This window comes from Salmo trutta, chromosome 3 (assembly GCF_901001165.1).
Source record: "Salmo trutta chromosome 3, fSalTru1.1, whole genome shotgun sequence".
Taxonomy (NCBI): Eukaryota; Metazoa; Chordata; class Actinopteri; order Salmoniformes; family Salmonidae; genus Salmo; species Salmo trutta.
The window spans coordinates 56,383,178-56,395,882 of record NC_042959.1 but is presented as its reverse complement, the minus strand read 5'-3'; the positions used below and the strand labels follow the sequence as shown (position 1 = coordinate 56,395,882).

The following is a 12,705-nucleotide window of genomic DNA, read 5'->3' as shown; positions in this document are numbered from 1 at the left end:
GCGAATTTGACGTCATCATGACAACTAGGTGGAAGTGGGTTCAGAACAACAATGACAAAAACTGTACAAAAATATAAAAAAATACCACCACACAAAAGAGCACTTGGCAAGTGGGAGGGAAAAGGGGCAGGTGTTCTGGCACAGGTAGACCCATATTGTGCACGCGCCTGCAAAACAGTATTGCCAAATAATCTGTAGTCTATGCTTTTGATGCACCAGGTTTCTTTTCAGCACTTCAGCACCTGCGTGTATGGACAGCTCCCCTCCCATGTCTATTTTTGATGAACGCAAGTAGTGGGATAGAGTGGTCTGTTGAACTGCACTGTAGCTGCAGAACCTATTTCACCAACCTCGGAGCCCGACAAGGATTGGACATTGGATCATTTTTTGAAACTCCCATGGATATTGCGATATACAAAAAGAAAACTGAGTGAAAGATGGATCAACCGAAACGCTGAAATTGTTGTAGGCCTACTTTGGAGACGAATACGTAATTTTGGTTTTCAATTATCTTTCATGCTGCGGCAACTGAAGATAAAACACATATTTCATTGCATTACGGCTTAGCTGATCAATTGGAAGAGGCAACACTGTATCGGAGAGAAACTGTACTTTGTGGCGTATTGTGAGGAATGCGCGCATTCCAAGTGAGTTGAGCGTTAAACAAGGTAAGAGTGAGCATAGTCCTGTAATATATCTCACTGCATGTTGTCATTATCTGGACAGATGACTAGCCTACATAAACGTGCTATAGGATACATTGGAGTAACTTGTATAGCCTACATTATAGTGGCATAACAATAAATATCCTAATTTGCTATAGGACTATATGGTACGAAACAATCAATAGAATAAAATATGCAATAACCCTGCATATCTACGCTTCTTGTCCATTTACTCCATGAAAACAAACAAATGTCCAAAATATAAAGGCAAAACGTTGGAAATATATAGGTTTTATACTTTCATTTTTTTACCTTCCGTTTTCAAAGGTTAGGTAAAGTTTAAAGTTTAGAATCCCATTGACCCATCCATCAGATTGCTGCAGTTTCCGAATGGACCGCGACGTTTTTCCGTGCATACACGCCACTATAGCAAAAGCAGTGACGCCAACCGAAATATGTCTTCCGCATTTAACCCAACCCCTCTGAATCAGGTAGGTGCGGGGAGCTGCCTTACGACGTTCACGGCGCCCCGGGAGCAGTTGATGTTGGGGGCTAACTGCCTTGCTCAAGAGTAGAACGGCTCGGGGTTTCGATATAGGACTTACATTACCGCCGCTGTGCAGTGACGCCAAAAAATAATTCATGAATGTACACCGTAAACACTGATTGAAGACCCAAGTAGGCTGCTGGGATGATCGATTTACTGCGTTAAACTTGATCCTAATGTCCTTCAGACACCTTCGCGTGCCGGTGCCAGGGATTCTTCAGTGGATGGGAGAACAACCACACCCACAAAAAATAACTCACATAATTCTATTACGTGATTAACACCTATTCAAGACTTCATTTTGAATACGTTAACATATTGAGAGGAGGCAGAGTGAGGATCACTGTTGAAATACTTAATTAATGAGAGTGAGATGGTGAGAGAGAAAGTGTGTGTGTGTGTGTGTGTGTGGCATAGGACACACACACACTTGGTCCAAGGTCATCTAAACTGAAAGGGGGATATGGTTGGGTATTCTAAATCAGGGAGACAGAGAGAAAGGTTGTCTTTGTGCTGCTACTTTAAGTGCAGTGCTGTGTCAATGTTCTCAGCATCAGTACTGGGGCCATCAGGGATCTGACGGGGCCGAATTGAAGCAAGTCATGGCCAGAAGAGGCTGAAAATTACCATTATATCAATCTAATGTGCCTTTCCCTGTGTTACAAACCAAGAACAAACACCATCTCTGCATATGAGTCATTACACATGACAATGCCCTTTGTAAAATATTTATAAACTCCAATAATTCCCAGGGTAGGCTGACAAACGAAATGAGCTGATGAGGCATCCATTGCACCAGTCGGCCTTTTCAGCACATTCTGGTGTGACATTTTTCTCTGGCGAAGAGCAGAAGTCTCCCTGTCCCAATGTCCCTGCTGTAGAAACACATGATCTTTCTTCATTTTTTTTAGTATTCACAGGGCAATGTGTTTGGAGAGGGTGTTGACAGCTCTGGAGTGGGGTAAGTTCAGGCTCTGCAGTCCTCTACATCGACTTTCAAGCCAATAGTCAGCAGGCAGACGGCACATGTAGTCTAAACAACACTGGCTTTTCTTGTTTCCAGGTTCAGTGTCATTCCATCTTACTCTAGGTGAACAGTTCATGTGTTTGAGTAGTCGTTAATAATGTTTTGACGATTGTTGATTGGTGGTGTTTAAATCTACTGCACTTGCTAAGAGAAGATGTACAGTCACTGTGACATACTGTCTGATCATCTTATCTCATTTGATGTTATGCTGTAAGATCAAATGAATGATGATGAATACAGATCATTTATCTGATCATTCTATTATAATCCTATTTCCAACCTTATTACCTCTGATGTGTGTGATACAGTACATGAAGTCCTCCTGGATCAGCCTCTCACTTTGAGGCTTTGTCATTACACTTTAATGTGCAAAGACATCTCGCTCCCCCACTATGGTCCATGCTGTTCTGTACATCACTGTGCCATTATGAATCACAGTCCACAAACAGTGCACACAATGATGCTTTAGGGCACTGATTGCAGTCCTCTGGGGCTAGGACACAACACAGGCCAGGTTATTGTGCTCTGTGTGTGGGCTGATTTGCATTGGCCATAAAGTGGTATAAATACAGATCCATCATGGTCAGAGTCAACGGGGTTATTCACTGGTAGGTAGGCCTCTATTACAACCCAATTGGGGTCACTGAATCGGATCAGATTGGATCATTGTTTTCCAAAGTAATGATTGCAATGCTTATCACCAACACTACAGCCTATTTGAAACAGCTGGTCCTGTATTTCTTATTGAGCATATGATTTAATGTCTGTTTTTTCAATACAGTGCATTTATCCCGAGTCCAATTCCACACAGAGCCTTCCATTCAAACATACATCCTATGTACATTTCCTCACAAACATCTGTCGTGAAAAGTACAGTAGTATCTATATGGCCATTTTCCTGGTGTTCAGGACTTCAGATAAATATGTTACACTGGGCAAGAGTTTAGCTGACATGCCAAACCTGTGTCTATCTAACAGAATAGAGGGATATTTGGGAGGCCAACTAGAGCCATAAAAACAGCAGTTATGAGTAGGGAAGATGCAGCGCTGGTGCGATTACTGTGTGAGTTATACTGCAGAGGTTTGTTATTAGCAGGGGAGGCTGCCTCGTGTCTCATTAGTGACAAAACAGTGTGTTGAATACCCATACATCTCCACTGGCCTTCTGTGTATAGTTGAGCAATAACAGGCAGCGTCATATTCTGATTACCAGGAGATTACAATATGTTACCCTGCGATTCTGTCAGTGGGATAATTGTTTATCATCTTGATGCTATTACCCACCATGCACAAACTGGTTGAATCAACGTTGTTTCGACTTAATTTGTCAACGTATTGTGATGTGGAATCTGCATGGAAAATACATTAGATTTGAAAAAAGTCATCAACTGTGGTTTTGAGGGTGAAATTTCAGCCTCAGGATTATGTCATTATGGTAACGAAATTTATACATAGACAACCCTCCTGTAAAATATGTTGAATTTGTACCTTTAAAACAGCGTCAGATCTTCAACGTTAAAAAATCCACTGTCAGAAAACAACAATAGGCTGGGCAGCACCTCCTACTGGAGAATCTACCCTTTGGTCTCCCATCCAGGGTTTTAAGGTTTTAACTAATCCCAGCCCTGCTTAGCTATGCTATTTTTCACTAACTATTACTAATGTGCTATCATGAGAATTATTGTTGGGAGATCTCCACTTAAAACTAAATAGATTCACTGTCGCTATCGAAGTCCTTCCACAGGGTAGTTTAACAGAGCAAATGAAATGTGACCATACTTTATCAATCATATAACATCAATGATGCTATTTAGGCCTGTATAGCATTTGAAAAGTTATCAACAGCTATTGTTTAAATTAAACCCAGAATTCAACAAAAAATAGACAATACAAACTTAATTTAAAATGCATTTAAAGTATGATTTAATTTGATTTAGTCCTATTCTTTACCTTTTATTTTTTATTGAGATAAAGACGTGAATCCAACATATCAATAATTAATTTGTAGACAAACTGGAATTAAAGCCAGACTAAGTCAGTGGCACAGATGGAACTATCCATGCAGAATATAAATCTCCTTCAAATGTTGGTACAAGTTAACAAATTATATGTTGGATTCACGTCTCTAACTCAGCCAAAAATATAAGTTAAAGAATAGGATTAAGACAGTGGCTTAGATCTAACTATCCAAGCAGTATATACTGTCACACCCTGATCTGTTTCACCTGTCCTTGTGATTGTCTCCACCCCCTCCAGGTGTCGCCCATCTTCCCCATTATCTCCTGTGTATATATACCTGTGTTCTCTGTTTGTCCGTTGCCAGTGCGTCTTCTTTGTTCGAGTCAACCAGCGGTTTGTGTCTCAGCGCCTGCTTTTTCTAGTCTCTCTTTTCTTGCCCTCCCGGTTTTGACCCTTGCCTGTCCTGACTCTGAGCCCACCTGCCTGACCACCCTGCCTGACCCTGAGCCTGCCTGCCGCCCTGTACCTCTGCCCCCCTCTGGATTACCGACCTCTACCTTACCCTGAGCCTGCCTGGAGTCCGGTACTGTTGCCTGACCTCTGGTTTTCTGACCCATACCTGTCTTGCAGGCCCCTGTTGGATCATTAAACTATTGTTTATTCGATGTGGTCTGCATCTGGGTCTTCCCTTCATACTTGATATATACAGTGCATCTCCTTTAAATGTTGGTATTTGGTTGCATTGTCAACCAAACAGAATTTAATATTACTTTTGTAATACAGTAAATAGCCTTAGCCTAAAGTTATCTTCCAAACTAATATAACATTCCACCTTAAAATTAGTAATACGTCCATTGGCACATTGATGTTATTGTAACTATACATTTCTTCTTATGTAATCACATAAAGCATGCATGTTCAAGATAGTATGCATAGGATGTTGCAGGTCAATGGAGATCTTCACAATCTGCACAGAATCTCAAATGGCATTAATGTAATCTCAACTGCAATACCGGTCATTTGGTTCTGCTATTAGATGAATTAAACACAGTGATAACACATTTAACAAAATATCTGACACTGTATTCTCATTTGAACTTTGCTGTGCTTTAAGATGGTTGAAAGTGAAGTGATAGACATTTGGGTGACAATTAAACCAAAAATCAGATGTTTTTCCATTGGAATTTGGTTGTGCTTTTAGATGGTTGAAAGCATAGTGATAACACATTGGCAATTCAACTAACTTTTGGCTTTCTTTTTGACAGTGGTGGAAAAGTACCTATGTGTCATACTTGAGTAAAAGTATTATACCTTAATATAAAGTTACTCAAGTAAAAGTGAAAGTCACCCATTAAAATACTACTTGAGTAAAAGTCAAAGTATTTGGTTTAAAATGTACTTAAGTATAAAAAGTAAAAGTATAAATCATTTCACATTTCTTATATTAAGCAAAGCAGGAGGTAGCATTTTCTTGTTTTTAAAATGTATGGATAGCCAGGGGCATCCTCCATCACTATTATTTACAAAATATGCCTTTGTGTTTAGTGAGTCCACCAGACCACAGGCAGTAGGGATGACCAAGTATATGAATTTCACAATTTTCCTGTCTTGCTAAGCATTCAAAATGTAACGAGTTATTTGGGTTGTCAGGGAAATTGTATGGGGTAAAATATTTGGTAAAAGTTGTCAAATATAAATAGTAAAGTACAGATACCCCAAAAAACGACTTAAGTAGTACTTTAAAATATTTTTACTGAGGAACTTTACACCACTGCTTTTTGAGTGGGTGAATATATGTTGTAATCTAATTGATCAACATCTCAACCAAATATTACCCAATTATCCACGTTGAAATTATGTGGTGTACCCAGTGGGTACGCTTCTCACTGATGAGTTGGTTGGTGGACTGTGGACTGTGGACTGTGTATCAGTCGCATGTGGTCTTATTTTACATTAATAATCACTTATACTATCCAGAGCAACGTAGAATATCTGACGACGCATAAAAACTTTGATGTGTATATGATAATAACGTATGTAATCACGATAATGACATACATGTTTTACTTTGTCATCTACAGTCATTCATATAAACCTTGTCTTTTCCAACCCAGGATGTCTGGCAACCTGTCCCTCCTGAGGCCTCCCTTAGTGGGTGCCACCAGGTCAATGCAACCCGCCCTCTCAAACATGTCCCAGTTTCCCCCTCTGGTTGACTGGGAGGCGCCCACCTTCACCCGAGCCGCCCAATTCCGTGTCGGCGCCACCTTAATCCTCTTCCTATTTGCTGCCTGCAGCAACCTTGCGTTATTGGTCAGTGTGTGCCGGGGGCGTGGTCGGCGCCTGGCTTCTCACTTGCGACCACTCATCATGAGCCTGGCCGCCGCCGATCTGATGATGACCTTTGTGGTGATGCCACTGGACGCCATTTGGAACATCACGGTGCAGTGGTATGGCGGAGACGCCATGTGTAAGATGCTGTGCTTCCTCAAGCTGTTTGCCATGCACTCGTCAGCCTTCATTCTGGTGGTGGTCAGTCTGGACAGGCACCACGCCATCCTGCACCCGCTGGACTCACTCAACTCCCACCACAGGAACAAGAGGATGCTGGGTCTGGCCTGGGGCCTCAGCGTGCTTCTGGCCTTACCACAGGTGAGTTAAAACCCTGGTAGCCTTGTTTACTATAAATAGTGTGGCACTCCAAGAAATTCAAGGTCAATTCCTTAAAATTAAAGTGATATTGTTCATTCCTGGTATGTTGTTGAGATGACGTGTTCATGCCAAGTGCAGCTCTAGCTGTGGTTTAGTCAAGGCACTTAGAAATATGTGTTTACATTTTAGTAATTTAGCAGATGCTTTTATCCAAAGGTACTTATTCATCTTAGGTACTTATTCATCTTAAGATAGCTAGGTGGGGGCCTCCCAAGTGGTGCAGCAGTCTAAGGCACTGCATCGCTGTGTTGCGGCGTCACTACAGCCTGGGGTTTGATCACCGGTCATGACCGGGAGTCCCAAAGGGTGGCACACAATTGACCCAGCGTCGTCTGGGTTAGGGGAGGGTTTGGCCGGGGGTGGGTTTATGTTGCTCATCACGCTCTAGTGACTCCATGTGGCGGGCCGGGCGCCTGCAGGCTGACCTCGGTCATCAGTTGAACGGTGTTTCCTCCGACATATTGGTGCAGTTGGCTTCCAGGGTTAAGCGGGCAGGTGTTAAGAAGCGCGGTTTGGCGGGTCATGTTTCGGAGGATGCGTGACTCGACTTTGGCTCTCCCAAGCCCGGTAGCGATGAGACATGATCTTAATCACAAAGTTGGGGAGAAAAAGGGGGTAAAAATTACATTAATAAATAAAAAATAGATAGCTAGGTGAGAACCACATATCACAGTTGTCGTAAGTACATTTTGCTTCAATACAGAAGTTTGTTAAGATATTCTTTGAAGAGGTAGGGTTTCAGTTGTTTATGGAAGATGGGCAGAGACTCTGCTGTCCTAGCTTCAGGGGGAATCTCGTTCCACAATTGGGGGTGCCAGGAAAAGAGAGAAGCTTTGACTGGGCTGAGTGGGAGTGTACACATAATCAATCAGTTTGCACAGATGTTTCAAGTGCCAGTTAACACTCTCGACCCAGTGGCTGATGGGAGATGGCAGGTGAAAGGATGGCTGAGGTCACCATTTGTGACAGATACTGAATTTAATCCGGTCAAGGTCAAGCGTACATCTAATACACACACACACACATACACACACAGTGACAAACGAGGAGGCATTACCTACGATTCTGTTCCTGCATGGTGTGCTGTACTCAACTGTCATCTCATCCAGAAATTGAAACCGCTTCGCCTACTGTGCACACATACTGATGGATCTAGATGGGGATTTAATGAATATATGCTGGGGATCTCCCTGGCTCTTTGGCAATGTGTTCCTTGAATCAAAAACACAATCCTGTCTGCTATGTCATTGAAAAATGCTTTCCTGAAAACCCCTTGACAAAAACAGTGCATTAAGGATTATGTGAAAGCGATAGTTAATGGTGCACTGGTCTGTGAGGACAGCCGGTGTAGAGGAAAATGTGGATGGATGCATTCATTGATTCGCTTTGACAGGGAAATGAAATATTTCCTCTGAACTTGACAGAGTGGTTTATGCCTTGTAATATATTATTATGCCCCACAGTGTGATCTTGAATTTGTTTTGGGCTACAACCAATTCAAGATCACACTGCGGGGCATCTTTTGTTTCCCTGTTGAAAATACATAAATAAATATATTACAAGTCATCTGATTTAGAATGTAGCCTAAGGAAATATAAAATGTACAGTACATAACTTACCATAGCTAGGATTGTTCTTGGGTATATTCTTGCACAGTGTGTAAAATGGTTTCAAAGAGTAATGGCATACTACTGCACCACAACTTCAAAGTAGTCCAAGCTTCTCTACATTGTTTGGATGGTTTACTTCAAGCGGCAGGAGAGTGACTGTTTACTTGAAGGGGAGAGAGTGACTGTTTACTTGGGGGGGAGAGTGACTGTTTACTTGAAGGGGGGAGAGTGACTGTTTACTTGAAGGGGGAGAGTGACTGTTTACTTGAAGGGGAGAGAGTGACTGTTTACTTGAAGGGGGAGAGTGACTGTTTACTTGAAGGGGGGAGAGTGACTGTTTACTTGAAGGGGGGATAGTGACTGTTTACTTGAAGGGTGAGAGTGACTGTTTACTTGAAGGGGGGAGAGTGACTGTTTACTTGAGGGGGGGAGAGTGACTGTTTACTTGAAGGGGGAGAGTGACTGTTTACTTGAAGGGGGGAGAGTGACTGTTTACTTGAAGGGGGGAGAGTGACTGTTTACTTGAAGGGGGGAGAGTGACTGTTTACTTGAAGGGGGGAGAGTGACTGTTTGCTTGAAGGGGGAGTGTCAGGGTGTGGGACGGGAGGTTCAAAGGGGGGGGGGGAAACGGCATGCGTCCCTCATGAGGATAGATTTATGAATCTGAGTAGACAAATAAGCCTAATTTGTTGTCTGAGTGGCGCCGGGGCTGCTGGGAGTTTTATCAGTGCACCTGCTGGTAGGTGAGTGATTCACCACAGTGCATGAGCATCTTGAATGTCTCGCCTCAGGCTCTTCCCCTCTAATTACATTTTCAGGGCTGTAGAGTGCAGAGGGGCATAACAGGATTTACATATCAGTGCCACACCGTCAGAGATCCCACGTAATCACCGCCCCTATGCAGCCGAGGGGCAAGGACAAGGGGGTAGATAGACAGATAGGGATATGCCTTCTGGAGTCTTCCTGGAAATGAGGAGGCATTTCAGCGAGAAATCTTAAAATTCCTGGCATGCTGATATTAGTTAGTTAATTGTGCCCCCCCAGAGTGTGAAATGTGATTATATTCCTGAGAATTAGGAAAGTGCCACATCAGCAGCGGAAGGAGGAAGATGTTGTAAAAGCAAGTATTTAAACACTGAAAACAAGCTAACGTTTTATTAATACATGGAGGATTGGAAAACAACTCTGCCCCCGACTCAGATTGGATACAACTGAAAGTATAAAATCATATATCAATTCAGTATTTATATATGTCTGTCATGGTGATTTATGTCCCCAAATAATCTTGAAAGCCATTGCAGAATATGGATCCACCTTGAAAGTTATTGTGATGCTACTGACCACTGCATTCATTAATCAGAAAATACTGCAGACATGAATCAGCCACTGCATTTTCTCATTAAACCACCCATTTCTGCCCAGTGCTCCAGCACAAAATAGCAGCCAAGGCCTCAATTGAGTTTTATACTTTGAAGGTAGATTAAATGATCCCCAACACAACCTAAAGTAGTACTGTAGTAGCCCAGTGTATATCTGTGTGAAAGGTACTACTGTATTTACAGTAGGTGGATTGTCATACATCTTAGATGTTGTGGTTGTTGTTACTCAGTGACTTCCTGTTCCCCAGCTGTTCATCTTCCGGGCCATCAAGGCAGAGGGCGTAGACTTCACCCAGTGTGTGACCCATGGCAGTTTCAAAGAGCGATGGCAGGAGACGGTCTACAACATGTTCTACTTCGTCACTCTCTACGTGTTCCCCCTGCTGGTCATGAGCTTCTGCTACACACGCATCCTCATTGAGATCAATCAGCAACTCCACAGGAACAAAGGTACAAGCTAGCTATTCTAATCTGGCAACCACAATACTTGCATGTCCAAAATGGCAACCTCAGTAGGCCTATATGCTGTTCCAACATGAATTATACATTGACAATGTTTAGGCAAGATATGATAGCTACATTAGCTTTAGGAAGCTACTAACCAGCGCCATACTTTTCCAGCTGGCGAGTCCTGCCTGAGACGCAGTGGCACAGACATGTTCCCCAAAGCACGAATGAAGACTCTAAAGATGACCATCATCATCGTGATGTCCTTCGTGGTCTGCTGGACGCCCTACTACCTCCTGGGTATCTGGTACTGGTTCCAGCCGGAGATGCTGCAGGTCACGCCTGAATACATCCATCACGCCCTGTTTGTCTTCGGCAACCTGAACACATGTTTTGACCCGGTCATCTATGGCTTCTACACGCCCTCGTTCCGGGCCGATCTGGCCATGTGCTGGTGCTATAGAAGAAGGGATATTAATATGTCGCCCAGGTCTCTGGACCGCCTGTCCGCCCACCAGGGCCCCCACAGCGGAGAGCAGGACTCTGACGCCCCCGGTGTGGAACAGACCAAAGAGACTGGAGGTGACGGTAGATGACTGGCGCTGACAGTAAGTACATCTGTAAGGTTGGAGGGCTGAGGGAGAGCAGACTTGGAAATGAGCGGTACTAAGGAGTATGTAGACCGACCTACTTATTGTGTGAGGTGAAGACAGTGACAGGCTAAACAGCACCACCAAAATATTTCCCCTCTGATTGTAAGCCCATCTTTGACATTTTGAGGACATTGTTGAAGCATGGGAAGAGGCACTTGAGTTAGGGGTCAAGCCCAACCTGAGATGAAAGGGGATAGATGGATAAAGAGACAAAACTATCTTGGAAGTCAAGGGTTGAAGGGTTCAAATCCTTCAGGATTACTTTACCCAGAAAAAAACATGTTTTCTGGGCCTAATCTACAGCGTTAAGCACCATGGCTAAGGCAGTTCAGAGGTAGACCTAGGAGCCACCCTGATGTTGCGAGCTTACATTAATGGTTTGTTGTGTCCAAGAGGTCCAGAGGGAGGCAGAACAGAATCAACTGGGCTGCAACACGTTTCTGCCAACGTTGCATATCCAGTTATACAGCAACAGTTAAGCACATGCCATTCTATTTCAATTACTATCAAATGGAAAGGCAAACTCATTTTAAGTGCTGTTCCACAACTTTCTACGAACCATTAAAACCCTTGGCTGTCCCTTGATATATATATACACCATGCTGCTTACAGTATGTCACACTGCTCGCTGTCTGCCTACAGGTTGCTTTTCAATGCAACACTGTGTCCTTACAATGCCAGGCTGCATGAGATGATCTCCATAGCCAACCATCACTATACAAAACTGTCAAATTACAAACAAATTTACAAATGCAGTTGATGGTACAATAAAATGGTTGGCCGTTTCACTCGGAAGACAAACAGTCCAGAGAACTGTCACATTCATTGCATGTCATGGAGAAAAACATAATTGTACTGTATTTACTATTCATGCATTCACTTCAGCCATTCAGGCTTGAAAACCAAAGCACAACTACAGAAAATATTATAATACATTGAGTGTACAAAACATTAGGAACACCTTCCTAATATTGAGTTGTACCCCGTTTTGTCCTCAGAACAGCCTCAGTTTGTCGGGGCATGAACTCTACAAGGTTTCAAAAGCGTTCCACAGGGATGCTGGCCAATGTTGACTCCAATGCTTCCCACAGTTGTGTTAAGTTGGCTGGTAGTGGATCTCTACTCTGAATAGATCATTCCATCTCATCCCACAGATGCTCAATTGGATTGAAATCTGGTGACTGGGCAGGACACTGCAGTAGCTGAAATATCTGTCATGTTTGTGGAACCATTCCTGGACAGTCCTAGCCTTGTGGCATGGGTCATACACTGCTGCCTTGAAGGGATGCACCCGATTGGCATTGATGTTCAGATATCCTGTGGCGTTCAAATGTTGCTCCACTTTTATCAATGGGCCCAATGTGAGCCATGAAAACATGGTTAACTGTAGCCCGTCTGTTGACGCTCTACACAATTCGTATCAGCCTCCTCTGTCCTCTTTCATCAATGACCCTTTTTTGACCACTGGCCTGTCGTTGGCTGGATGTCCTTTGGGTGGTGGACCATTCTTGATACACACGAGAGAGAAACTGTTGAGCGTGAAAAACCCAGCAGCGTTGCAGTTCTTGACACACTCAAACTGGTGCGCCTGGCATCTACTACCGTACCCCCTTCAAAGGCACTTAAATATTTTCCCTTGTCCATTCACCCTCTGAATGGCACACATAAACAATCGATGTCTCAAATGTCTTAAGGCTTAAAAAACA

The 12,705-nt window shown here is 43.2% G+C and overlaps 1 protein-coding gene across 2 annotated transcripts; it reads left to right on the top strand.

Moving 5' to 3' along the window:
- Window positions 1–4,749: 4,749 nt before the first annotated feature.
- LOC115179884 (gonadotropin-releasing hormone II receptor) lies at window positions 4,750–11,982 on the top strand. 2 transcript variants are annotated; one of them, XM_029741773.1, is made up of 4 exons: window positions 4,750–4,781; window positions 6,313–6,850; window positions 10,148–10,349; window positions 10,521–11,982. In XM_029741773.1, the coding sequence occupies exons 2-4, from the start codon at window positions 6,314–6,316 to the stop codon at window positions 10,940–10,942; spliced, it is 1,161 nt and encodes a 386-aa protein (XP_029597633.1). In that variant the 5' UTR covers window positions 4,750–4,781; window position 6,313; the 3' UTR covers window positions 10,943–11,982. The 2 variants fall into 2 exon arrangements, with proteins under 2 accessions (XP_029597633.1, XP_029597632.1); XM_029741772.1 differs by lacking the exon at window positions 4,750–4,781 and having other exon boundaries at window positions 6,113–6,850.
- Window positions 11,983–12,705: the final 723 nt, after the last annotated feature.